The sequence below is a fragment of the Geosmithia morbida genome, assembly GCF_012550715.1.
Source record: "Geosmithia morbida isolate 1262 chromosome Unknown scaffold_1, whole genome shotgun sequence".
Taxonomy (NCBI): Eukaryota; Fungi; Ascomycota; class Sordariomycetes; order Hypocreales; family Bionectriaceae; genus Geosmithia; species Geosmithia morbida.
The window spans coordinates 337,967-350,383 of NW_023336188.1; the positions used below are offsets into that span (position 1 = coordinate 337,967).

The 12,417-nt window shown below is 53.2% G+C and overlaps 6 protein-coding genes across 6 annotated transcripts; 3 read left to right on the forward strand and 3 right to left on the reverse strand.

Annotated features, from left to right (window-relative positions):
* Positions 1 to 111: 111 nt before the first annotated feature.
* On the reverse strand, positions 112 to 642 carry GMORB2_0871 (uncharacterized protein; the record flags this gene model as incomplete). The annotated part of the gene is made up of 2 exons (XM_035462855.1): positions 112 to 377; positions 459 to 642. The coding sequence occupies 2 exons, from the start codon at positions 640 to 642 to the stop codon at positions 112 to 114; spliced, it is 450 nt and encodes a 149-aa protein (XP_035324279.1).
* A 1,140-nt stretch (positions 643 to 1,782) lies between these two features.
* GMORB2_0872 (uncharacterized protein) lies at positions 1,783 to 2,297 on the forward strand (the record flags this gene model as incomplete). The annotated part of the gene is made up of 2 exons (XM_035462856.1): positions 1,783 to 2,221; positions 2,287 to 2,297. 2 exons carry the CDS (start codon positions 1,783 to 1,785, stop codon positions 2,295 to 2,297), a joined length of 450 nt encoding a protein of 149 aa, XP_035324280.1.
* A 1,660-nt stretch (positions 2,298 to 3,957) lies between these two features.
* On the forward strand, positions 3,958 to 5,478 carry GMORB2_0873 (uncharacterized protein; the record flags this gene model as incomplete). The annotated part of the gene is made up of 1 exon (XM_035462857.1): positions 3,958 to 5,478. The coding sequence occupies one exon, from the start codon at positions 3,958 to 3,960 to the stop codon at positions 5,476 to 5,478; it is 1,521 nt and encodes a 506-aa protein (XP_035324281.1).
* A 670-nt stretch (positions 5,479 to 6,148) lies between these two features.
* On the reverse strand, positions 6,149 to 6,367 carry GMORB2_0874 (large subunit ribosomal protein L33; the record flags this gene model as incomplete). Its single annotated transcript, XM_035462858.1, has 1 exon — positions 6,149 to 6,367. One exon carries the CDS (start codon positions 6,365 to 6,367, stop codon positions 6,149 to 6,151), a length of 219 nt encoding a protein of 72 aa, XP_035324282.1.
* Positions 6,368 to 8,430: 2,063 nt separating this feature from the next.
* On the forward strand, positions 8,431 to 10,015 carry GMORB2_0875 (alanine transaminase; the record flags this gene model as incomplete). Its single annotated transcript, XM_035462859.1, has 2 exons — positions 8,431 to 8,818; positions 8,964 to 10,015. 2 exons carry the CDS (start codon positions 8,431 to 8,433, stop codon positions 10,013 to 10,015), a joined length of 1,440 nt encoding a protein of 479 aa, XP_035324283.1.
* Positions 10,016 to 10,439: 424 nt separating this feature from the next.
* Positions 10,440 to 12,278, reverse strand: GMORB2_0876 (26S proteasome regulatory subunit N7; the record flags this gene model as incomplete). Its single annotated transcript, XM_035462860.1, has 3 exons — positions 10,440 to 10,638; positions 10,864 to 11,690; positions 11,823 to 12,278. The coding sequence occupies 3 exons, from the start codon at positions 12,276 to 12,278 to the stop codon at positions 10,440 to 10,442; spliced, it is 1,482 nt and encodes a 493-aa protein (XP_035324284.1).
* Positions 12,279 to 12,417: the final 139 nt, after the last annotated feature.

The following is a 12,417-nucleotide window of genomic DNA, read 5'->3' on the forward strand; positions in this document are numbered from 1 at the left end:
AACAAAGTCATCAAAACATGAGAACAGACCAACCGTTTCAGACTCACTATATCCATGCACGGCAACTCAGAGGGCCCATCGCACGGTACCACTCTTCCCAATCACCTCGCCCTACATGCGCCCTTTGACCCTGTCAACCAATGTCCTGGGCTTCTTCTCGAGAAACTCTGGGCGAATCTTTGGAGTTGGCGGTACGTCATCAGGGATCCTCTTGTGAGAGCGACTCGCACCGACGAGCTCGGGATCCTTGACTGAAGAAGGGAACTCGGAGCGTCGTGGGGTGAGTGCCGTCTTGACCTTGCGGGCAGACCTTCTCAGCGTCTCCCTCATGGTCCATTCACGCTTCTTGGCTATGAAGAACAGGGTACCCATGGTGACTGTTATGGCAGAAAAGTGTCAGTTTTGTATATTTGATGCCATGGCATCGAAGTTTTGTACGGGTGGGGGCGTTCACTCACTTCCTAGTGCCGCCACGACGAGGACAACGACAATGATAGCGACGAGGCCCCCCGTTGATATGGACACAGAGGTATCTGAGCTTCCTGAAGAACCTCCATCATCACCCGTACCTACACCGGGAGCCTGGGTGGTGCCTGACTCGCCAGAAGAGCCCTCCAAGAAATCATCTCTGGGTATAAACATGGTTGTGTATACCTGTCACGAATCAATGAGGGTCCAGGAGAGTTGTGTATTTGATGAAAATAAAAGCCAAGCTTTCGTGCAATTAGATGAGATGAATAAAGAAAGAGGGTTCAACCAACAAGAAAAAAACTTGCACCCGTCGAGAGTATATATTACAAGTTTTTCTGCAAGTCCATGGGAGGGGGGACTCGAGTACCGCCCTCTCTATAACGTACAAGCTGTTCCACTTGTGTCTCAATAACATTACTACCAGTGCCTAATCATTGGATCATTCCCCTTCCGTAGTGACAAAAGTTACCTCCCTTCGTGTGGTATTAGCTAGACCCTTGTTCTGGTCAATCTATTCTGGGTGGACGGCGACGCTGATGATTGGCGAGTGGTGATCTCGAAGCGCCGGCCCTTGACCTTGATACGCAGGCACACGGCCAATTAGAAACCTGTGCCTCCTTTTTTTCCCACAACCGACATACATCTACTCCGTATTATTCATCTCATAATCACACATGGATGGACTCATGTGCTGTGACGACACGGGCCCCATGTTGGAGTAGGAGCAGTGGTTGGTTTCGTGTGACGAGAAAACGGACGCATATGCAAGCGCTAGGAACGGCATAAACCTCCCCCTTTCACTTTTCACTAAGCGCCCGGACAGTGATGGGTCATGCTGCCAAGCGTTCTAGTGCTGCAAGCTGCATATCAACAGTTGCGAGTGATGGGGTTGAAGGAGGTGAGATAAGAGGTTTGACAGCTGGGGTTTGAGGTTGCTTTCATACGTTAAAGATCAGGTTCCCTATGAAACATGCGTCGGCAATTGATTTGAAATGGCTCGCTAACCAAAAGAGGGCTCTCGCGGTTCCTCAAATCCCTGTTGGTGCAGAGGGATGCACCTTCCTTCATGACGAAGAGAGCAAGTCGCGCTTGCCTTTTTTCAAAACCACGCAGTTCCAAATGCGGCAGTAGCGACCTCATGCTCCTCCGTGACGTTTTACACAAAATGATGGTACAAGAATTCGATTCTTACCAACTGCCACGATCCCACCCTTCCGAGTTCCGAATGCCACCTGACCCCAGAGAGCTGTATGCCGAAGCAAGCATCCCACCGTACGACCTGTATCTGCTTTACCGGGGGCATCTTTAGCCATGGAAGTCTCGTCCCCTGTACGGCTCCAGGCGGCCTCCCCGGGAAGTGGAAGGTCCATATCTTCCAACGGTCTTGTTAACCAGAAAAATGCCGGCAATGTGTTGCCAGTCCTTCGTATGGAAGAGAATCCAGAGCCCGGCATCCCAAGCGAGATCTTCAAGAAATTCAGTGCTCCTAACCATGTCATATCTGAGCCTGCCATGGCTGAGGGCTTCTGTTGGCAGCCCAAGCAGCCTGCTCGCCCCGGGCAGTTTTCCGAAAGACCCCGCACAAAGACTACGGACGTTCCATTGATCCCTAAAGACGTACCGGCCGAGACACCGTACTCCCACAGGGGCCAAGTTGACGCCAAAGTTCGCCCAAGAGGAATCCAACAAGGGCCTGAACTACAACCGTTGGAGCTTCCCGAGTTCAACTTTGAGCTTCTCAAGGAAAACGGTAACCAATCCCTAAAGAACGGCATCGTGCCTGCTTCGCCTCCAGACTTACAGAAATCCTGGCAGAGCATCGGTAGGGTGCAACTGTCTGGCTGTATGTCAACCAGAGCTCAAAGACCATCTGCACACAATGCTGGAGAAGCCTCAGCTTACTTCCATAAAAAAGACTCTATTCTACAAGACTCTCTTAAGGAGGATTATACAAGTCACCATATTCCCAACATCTCTGTAGGAAACTCCTCAACTATTGGAGCGACTGGGCCTCATACCAAGAACGGCGTCACTCCCTCAACAAGTCCAAATGTCTCGAGACAGAAACACCACAAGGCATCACCGCTTGGTAAACGAAGAAGTCCCGGTCATTCAAGAACCACGGCTGTTTTATCACGTGGCGTTGACGGCCGTCGCGGCTCTCCAGATACGAGTGTTTGTGGCGACTTGGAAGGGCCTTCTCTCTATCAATTCACTCATTACTGCTCTCCTAGAGCCAGTCTGGTACCTTCTGTCGTATCTTCATTTGATCCTAACTCACACCAGAAACGAGCACAGCGTCTTCCACAACGACCACAATCTCGGAACAGCAATATTTCGAGGAAAAGAAGATTTGTCCAAAAGCCGCATTCGCGAGCAGAATCTGAACGTAAGAGGATGTTGATGGAGAGCGTCGCACGTCACTGGAATGAGTGCCTGGAGATTGCCGAGACTGAGAGGCAGAACGCTCTTGATGAGATCTGCTATCTCAAGGAGAAAATCAACAGCAAGTCCAGAGATCTGAACGAAGCCGAGACTATTCTTTCCCGGCAGAAGGCTCAGATAGAGGAGATGGAAAGCCGCTGTCAAAGCACCGAACGCCAACAGTCAGATATCTCCCAGAGAAATGAGACCCTGACCACCGAGATCAAAACTTTGCGAAAGGAGCTTTCCGAGTCCAAGGAAAGGGAGGCTCGTCTTGGTGAGAAGTACAGGACGTGCAAGGACAAAATCAATGAGGCGATCGGGGAACAACAAGACCTATACAAACGCTCGAGGTCTTACTACGAGAACCTACTGCATGAGCTGGAAAGAGAGAAAAACAGGTGCGAGATTCAAGCAGGTCAAGTTGATGAAGCACTTAGGACAAGCCTTCGTAAGCGGAAGGTGATGAAAAGGGTCTTTGAAGACTTCCAGACGAAAATGCGGGACGAGTCGCGGAAGAGTAAGTCCCGGTGTTGTCGCCTTGTTCATCCGTCGCCAGCTGACGGTAATTACAGAGGACGATATCATCTCAACTTTGCGGACCAAGCTTCAGGACCAAGCAGAGAGTCTTGCACGGGAGAGATCCACTGCTGATGAGCTGAAAATGCATCTCAACAATGCCCAATCCAAGTCGCACCAGAGCCTACAAGATCTATGTGCTAAAGTTGACGCTGTAGACAGAGTTTCAAACGAAACCAACGCTGAAGTCGAGAGGAACTCCCAAGAGACAATGTGTCTGACAGACAGGTAGTTTTGGACACTCTAGCCTCGCAGTGCCTAATATGACTAACTCATAGCCCTCCCTCTCCCTTTTTAGGATTGAGCGGATCGAGAGCTGTGTCAACTCATTCTCTGCGTCGGCACCAAATCCCATCGACATAGGGTCAATCATGAGAACTCTGGAGGAAAATATTGCCCGCCGGTCAGCACCTGGCCTAAGATGCCTGTTTTCCTACGATGAGTCTGACACAAATGAATAGCATCTCACCATCATTGAACAAAATGGCTACTTGCCAAGAGAGCCTCGAGCAAGTCATCTCCAGGGTTGGCAGTGCATTTGAGGATGGTCTCATTGGTGTAAACAAGACCATCGAGTGGCAGCTTGACAAAAAGTTCGAAGAAGGCAGGAAAGGCGAAGATGGGCCCAAAGAAGTCACGGAGTCCCTCAGCCGACTTCACGCTGAAATGAGAGGGACCCGGGACTTATGTGAGAACTTACGCTCCCAGTTCAGTGAATGGAACCAAGCCGAAGCTGAAGCTCTCCGCACTACTTATATCTCCAGGCAGGAGGAACTTGCCCAAAAACTGGAGCAACGAGGCAACACTTTGGAAGGACGTGAATTAAACCTCCAAGGGTTGATAAGCACGTTCACCTCCAAGATGTCCCAAGTCTGGGGGAAAATCAAGGGCAACAAGAATGATGCAAAAGATGCTCTGCAGGAGACGATCTACCAGGTGCAGGAAAGATTTGAGGCCTCACTTCTCAGAGAAAGAGCTTGGTCGGCCCAGAAGCTCGTGCAGATGGAAGCTGCAGTTCTTGAGTTGAGAGATCATGTCAGAAACCTCACACAAATAGAGCGAGGCAGCACTGAGACTCCGGCGCAGCAGAACGTTGAAAAGTTACATTTGATGCTCCAGGAAGAAAGGGGGACGGTGGCACGCCTCACCGAAAACATCCACAGCCTTGAAAAGGAAGCCAAGCTTATGACGGGACTACGGGAGAGGTGGACCCGCGATCTCTGGCTGATCGATTCCCTGAGGTCCCAGTTGTCCGCTATCCGCCATCGAATGCCGCAGGTTGAAAGTATGGCAGCAAAGCTAGACAGCATCAGCCTACTGAACTCATTCATTCATTCAACAGCAAGCTATCTTTCCAACGAAAAGAAGTGGATCCAAGGGGAGCTCACCACCCGAGATAACGGTAGCAGCTCAGCCGGGAGTTCCCAGCTCAGAGCGGTTCATGAGCAAACACGCTCAACGGATAGTAAAGGCCCAGCCACGGAGGGCTCCATTCCCGGGGTAAATACGGGCTGCAGCGTGGCAGCAGGCCCTCATGGAATCTCAACTCGTCGGGTCACGGTATGTTGCCCTACGCTGGAACTGGATCCACCGTCTCCCCCATTGTCGGTTGAGCAGGAGCAGATAAAACGTCGCGAAGCAGCCAAGCCCCGGCCGATACTGAGATTCACTGCGAAGCCCTCACAGAGCCCTAAAGTCTCAGGTCCTGCAGCAGAGGAACTTGGGGCCTCTTTCAGCTACAGCCAGTACAATCGACCGGTGATGGTGAGGAGTGCCCAGACAGGGGAAGACGCGCGGTCTGGGAGGAAGCGTAATCCGTCCGTCTCGATGGATGACATCCACCGGATCGGGAAACGATTCAAGCCAGAACCGCCAGAGAACGTCCCGGGGGACCTGACGACACCATCGATTAAGACTTCAGAGACGGCCCGCGGAAAGCATGTTGACGGCATTCGAGGGCCTCGCCGCATTGTCCATACCTACTCTCGCAATCTAGCTGAATAATGGTCGTGATGTCTCGGAATTGCTTGAAGTTGCTCGAGCGTACAAGGCGCTTTTCTTGGAGGCTGTCGAATTATAAGAGTGAACGGTAGTACATGTCAAGCAGATGATGTGGCGATAGAGCATGCGTGGGGCAGTAAAGCGGTGGGGGGGGATTGCGGGATGTATTATCACGACATATTGCCGGCGTTCGAGCGGAAGGGATTATGCATGGAAAGGAATTCAAAGGTGGCTAGAGAAGAGTTGCACAGAAGGTGAGCGTAGAGACTGAGGAATTATCCCGAATGAATGCATTCATAAATATTATTAGGTGGTGTACAGATGTATAGGTACAGGCGCGAGTGTTGGGCGCGACGGTAGTAGACCCTTTTGATGGCAGACTCCCGAGATATTGCGTGCGTGTTGTATAGTGTTACAAGTGCCTTCTCCGAATCCTTCGAGGTCGATGCATGGGTGGACCGTGCACTTTGCGGGCGTGATTCGATATCGGTGTCGCAGGCGGGCGAGTTGCCGCAAGGGAAAAAAAGAGAGGTATCGTGATGCGGAAATAGGTGAAAGATGGCGGAGAGGGATCACCGAACTCTCCTTTTCGATTCGAGAAAAAGGACCTTTTTGCGTACTATCAAAATGTCAGTCGCCACGGCCTTTTTTTTTCCCCCTTCGCCTCCAACTTCTACTTGATTTTTCCGTCTCCGATGATGGGCTCGCGTCGGTGAAGAAGATGAAGAAGCAAAGAAAGGGTTGGAGGTTGGAGGTCGAATTTACCGATGGGGTCGTATTTGAGCATGCCCATAGGATTGGCGGTACGGGGACGCTTGAAGTTGTAGAAGAAGCCCGTCATGGCCATGGAGATGAGACGGACGTTTATGATGCGCGACTTCTTCTTAGCCATTATGACGGTTGGTTCTTGTTGGAGTCGTCAACGCACGAAACGGATTGTGACAGTTACTCCGGGTCGTCAAAATTGAAGCTTGGGAGACGGACAGAAAGGACAGGCAGAGAAGCCGGAAGAAGAGAAATTCCGAACTAAGGATGCTCCGGCGTGTACTCGTACTCGCATACTATGTATGAGTATGTAATCTGTACGTATATATATAACGTGTATTATGTACATAATATATCCGTGCATAATAGTATGAGCCGAAGAAAGGTACGTACCCTCATCCCTCGCAAACCAATTGGAAAGGAAGGGAGGACCCTATCCTGACCGCTCACTCACCGAATCGACTCCAACTCCCTCTGCTGCAAGATCTCTCACATGTACATCTCACATGGGGCATATGTGCTTTCTTTCGACACGCCAAGTCTTTTTCTCATTTTGTCCCTATTTTCTTTCTGTGACTAAGATGGAGTAATAGAATGTAGTCAACTGCCGATCCACCTTTGTGGGTAATGGTGCGATGAACTACTTACTAGCACTTCACAGAGAGAGGGAGAGGGAGAAAGAAAAAGAAAAAAAAAGAGGGAAAGAAAAAAGGCCGAGATATCAAATGTACCAGTCGTACGAGTGCACACAACCACGATGCATGCGAGCACCACTTCCCGGGGATACTTTATCAGTATTACGCCGTGCTATCAGCCCGCTGTCTTACTGTCTTACCACTCGTACAGGCTATATAGATGGTAATATTATCTGTATCCCAACTTCCAAGCATAGCTAGCCAAGCAGGGGTCTCAGATTGCGCACCGCCTGCCCGGTCCTTCTTCACTCTCACTCTCACTCACTCACTCTCTCTCTCTCTCGTGTGCTACTAATTTAAAGAGAAGCTGGAAAAAACCCTTCCTTCCCCTTCTCCCCCCCCCCCCCCCCCCCCCCTCTCCCCTCCCCTCCTTCTTTATAGCCATGAGTACCGCTCTGGTTCACCCTTTCTATCCAACCCTCTTCTCTCTCCTCTTTCTCTGGATGACTGACATACAATAAACGGCAACTCGGGTGATTAAGAACAAGAGAGAGAGAGAGAGAGAGAGAGAGAGAGAGGTTGTGGGATTTGACCACGAAGCTCCACCATCACCACCATGGCCCTTCGGAGTCTTATCCGCGCTGTCGGGCAGAATTCTGTCACGGGGGGCAGTCATTCACTGTCGCGACCTGTTCTTCTTCACGGTATGTGGGATCATTTGTTACTACCTCTTCCGTTGTCCAACTCCAGAGATTGAAGCCAAAGAAAAAAAACGACAATGGCATGTCATCATTACTACGCGTCGGATCGCATCCGGCCGGCGTCTTTTTGGCTCCGGTGTCGGATAGCGTGCATCATCGAAAGCTATTGGAGTCAGACCGGCGCAAGTGCACCGTCATTTTACCAAGTCCTGATATCAAACCGCCCCTGGTTCTGGATCTCGACAGTGACAAGAGAAAAAGGCTAAACGGGATCTGGTGGTTTTTTTTCTTATAAAAAGAGCAAGAAAAAAAACGTATTACACACCTCAAAACTTGTGATTCCCATGCCCAAAAAGAGGAACATTGCGAACCGAGTTACGAAACCTGAGAAAACCCCTCTTCCTTCTTTCTCATCTCTCGCACCCCGCGTAGCGTTTTTTTTTTCTTTTTGGTGGCACTAAGGCGGGGTGTTGACGGACCAAAAAAAAAAACACATCACAAGGCCTCTTTCTTTGACTCCCCCCCCCCCCCCCCCCCCCCCCTCCCTCTCCCCTTCCCCTCCCCCTCCTCTCCTCCCGCATCCCCTCTGTCCCTCCCCCCCCCCTCCTTTCTACCCTCTATCCTTCCACTTACTTCTGCCCGGGTACGAGTCAAGAAGCTGGTCTCTTCCTTGTGCGTTTTGTCTCCTTTGTTTGTTTGCCTCTGTTAAAGAGAGGGGGTCGCAAATGCATATATATACATATATGTACATATATATCACATTTGGAGACATTCAAGACAACTAACCATCCATCTGGGTTCAATTAGGTCAACCCCGCTACGTCGTGCCGAGAAACACCCGGCAAGCTTCCAAGATGCGTCTCACAATCGACAACATCAACCCCAACATCCGGGAGGCCAAGTATGCCGTCCGCGGTGAGCTTGCGGTCAAGTCTGAGGAGCTCAAGGCCCGCCTGGCCAAGGGCGACAAGTCCCTCCCCTTTGACGAGGTCATCAACGCCAACATCGGCAACCCGCAGCAGCTGGACCAGAAGCCCATCACCTTCTTCCGCCAAGTCCTCAGCCTGGTCGAGAACCCACAGCTGCTCGAGAAGGAATCGGTCCTGATCGATGCCCTAGGCTACAAGTCCGACGTCATCGAGCGCGCCAGGTGGCTCCTCAAGAGCGTCGGTTCCGTCGGCGCCTACAGCGCTAGCAACGGTGCTCCTGCTATCAAGGAGAGCATTGCCAAGTTTCTCGAGAGTATGTCCTGTCTTTTCTCTTTCTTGTTTATCCCATCTTGTCATTCTTCTCCGATACATGAGTCAATTCTTCTACGTCATCTTTTTTTCTCTTGGGACGGGGGGTTTTTTTTTTTTTTGTTGCTCACAAAAAAATCTGGTTACAGGACGCGATGGCTTCCCCGCCAACCCCGCCAACATCTACCTATCGGGCGGTGCGTCTTCCGGAGTCAACACGCTTCTCAACACCATCTGCGCCTCGCCCAAGACGGGCATCTTGATCCCGATCCCCCAGTACCCGCTGTACACGGCGACTCTGTCGGTCCTCAACGCCACGTGCGTCCCGTACCACCTGGACGAATCCAACAGCTGGCGGACGGACCTGGAGACGATCCGGGCGTCGTGCGACAAGGCCAAGGCCGAAGGAATCGACGTGCGGTGCATCGTCATCATCAACCCGGGAAACCCGACGGGCGCGTCCCTCCCGGACGAGGAGATCCGGGCCCTGCTCGACTTCGCGCGCGAGGAGAACCTGGTGGTCATGGCCGACGAGGTCTACCAGACCAACGTCTTCGTCGGCAAGTTCCACAGCTTCAAGAGCATCCTGCGCAGCATGCAGCAGGAGAGCCCGGGCGTCTACGACCACATCGAGCTCGCGTCGCTGCACAGCGTGTCCAAGGGCATGGTGGGCGAGTGCGGCCACCGCGGTGGCTACTTCGAGCTTGTCGGCTTCGACCCCGAGGTCGAGGCCAACATCTACAAGTTCGTATCCATCATGCTGTGCGCCCCCGTCATCGGCCAGTGCCTGGTCGAGCTCATGGTCAACCCCCCGCGCGAGGGTGACCCATCCTACCCCCTCTACCGCCGCGAGTACGACTCCATCTTCGACAGCCTCCGACAGCGCGCCACCGCCCTCCACTCCGCCTTCTCCCAGATGGAGGGCGTCGAGTGCGCCGAGCCCCAGGGCTCCATGTACCTCTTCCCCACCATCAACCTCCCCAAGGGCGCCGTCGCCGCCGCCGAGAGCGAGGGCCGCCACCCCGACGAATTCTACTGCATGCGCCTCCTCGAGGCCACCGGCATCTGCGTCGTGCCCGGCTCCGGCTTCGGCCAGAAGCACGACTCTCTCCACTTCCGAACCACCTTCCTCGCCCCCGGTACCGAGTGGACGAACCGCATCGTCAAGTTCCACAAGGAGTTCATGGACAAGTATAGGTAGACACTTGTACTTTCAAGCCGGCCATGGCCACGTTGACGACTAGAACTGGTAACAGCTGTCTTCTTCTCCCTTCCTCTTTCCCTCTCTCTTTTCTTTCAAGCAAAGTGATGGGAGGAGGAGGAGACGGCATTAGGGGATATATTCTCAACGTAGGTTCCCAATACCAAAGGGGAACCAAAACAAAACCAAAAGAAAATAAAAAATATACATATGAAGATATCATGACTGCTACAACCAAGGCAGATGATGAGTATTCATAGAAAAGCAAGCGTGATTCCCACTTTGTACAACTTTTTTTTTTCTAAAGAAAAAAAAATGTCATTTTATTTTCGCATCATACAGACGTAGGTAATGACGCATGAATTTTTTATTCTCCTCTCATCTTTGGACCTCTAATAAAATCATCTGCTCCTCTGACCATGATTTATGCCCTCTCGCTACCCCTCAGCCGCACGGCCTGACCGTACTTCTGCAGCTTGGTGATGAGCTGGTCACCCTGCCTGACAACGTCCTGGTACTGCTTGTTCTTGTCGTCGGGGCGGTTCGTCTCGATGACGCCCTTGCCGGTGACGCGATCAATGGTGCAGGGGATACGTCCGGCGGCGATGAACTTGGCGAGGTCGCTGTTCGAACTCGTTAGTTTATGATGTTTCTTTTTTTTCCGAATGGGGAAGGAGGCCGGGGGGGGGGGGGGGTTGGGGAGGGTTGAGTTAACGAGGAATAGGAGGGAGAGGAAAGAAGAGGGAAAGAAGGAGAAGAGAAAACACACCGGTCGNGGGGAGGGTTGAGTTAACGAGGAATAGGAGGGAGAGGAAAGAAGAGGGAAAGAAGGAGAAGAGAAAACACACCGGTCGAGAAAGTCGACTGTGACACCGAAATCACTGGCCATGCTGTCGAGGCCGACGACGCGGTAGCTTTGGAGAAGCTGCTGGTAGGCGCAGAGGCGCATCTCACGGATGAACCAGTTCTTATGCTCGGAGAGGTAGCGGTCCTGGGTGAGGAACTGCTCCTCGACCTGGGCGAGGGACTGGAAGAAGGTCTTGTAGTTGCCGTTGTAGAGGCTGGTGACGAGCAGGGCGAGAGGGCTGAAGTCGATGGCCAGCTCGGCCTCGGGCTTGTCGGTGTTGGAGGAGCCGAGCGTCGTCAGGTTGACGGCCGTGGTGGTGGCCGTCTTCTTGCCGCCGCTGGAGGCCGTGCTGGCGCCACCGGGTGCGTCCGCTCCCGGTCCGGCGCTGAGGGCGCCGCTGAGGGCCAGGAGCTTGTCCTCGCCGTCGCCGAGGATGGCCTTGATCTCGGGGGCGTCGACCACCTTGGACTTGAAGTCGACGCGCTTGAGAGAGACGGAGCCGGCCAGGACCGAGTAGACGACCAGGCTGGAGTAGGTGCAGAGCTCGTAGCTGGTAAAGGTTGAGAGGGAGTCGAGCAGGAGCGGCGCGGCCAGGTTGTACGACCGCACCGTCAGCAGGTGCAGCCCCTCGTAGGCCTTGAGGCGGTTGCGGCGGTCCCAGTCGCCGCCGCTCTCGACAAGGGCCTTGGCTCGCTCGACGTTCTTCTTGACAAGGGGCTTGTCGCCGTAAAAGAGCCCGATACGTATTATGGCCAGGACGAGGTCGATCTTGGTGCCGAGGATGCCTGTCTTTTCAAAGACGGCCTCGCAGGTGGCAATTGCCTTGTCCTATTTTTTTTTTTTCAAGCGGTGCGGTCTGTCAGAGAAGAAACAAAACGGAGCTCTTGCTCATCAAGGTTTGAAAATATCGGGGAGGGGGGTTTGGAGGAGACGAATGAAAAAGAGATGGATCAGCCTTACCTTGTCGCCCACTCTGGCCAAAAGCTCTGCCCGCTTTCCCTTGGCGGCTATAACCTCTGTGTCACCGGCCTGTTCGACGGCCTCGTCCTCCTCCTTCTGGAGGGCCTCGAGCTCCTTCTCATTCTCCTCCGTCAGCCTGTTGTAGAGGGCCTCGTCCCAGGGGAGGCTGACGCCCGAGGCCGACGTCTTGGTGGCGACCATGCCGACCAGGCTTGATTTCCTGCCAAGGGGCTTGCCCGGGACGGCGCCGCCATCGCCGATGCCGTTGAGCACGCCGTCGACGGGGTGCGCCAGGTAGCGGTAGAAGGGGGCCATCTTGTCCTCCAGGATGGCATCCTGCAGGGCCTTGACGGCGGCCTGCTGGGACGACTTGCTGGCATAGCTGTTGGTCAGGGTGAAGACGTGCTGCGACAGCGGCAACAAGGGCCACTTGGCGTACTGCGGATCAGACCCCATGGCTGCGGCTGTCCCGTGGCGGGTTGTGCTTTGTTGGGGGTTGGGGAAGGTTGGATTTTTTTGGCTTTCTGGGAGACGTCGGTCGACTTGATTTCGCTGCCGGAGGTGCGTTGATTTTGAACGACTGGGGGGGGGGGGG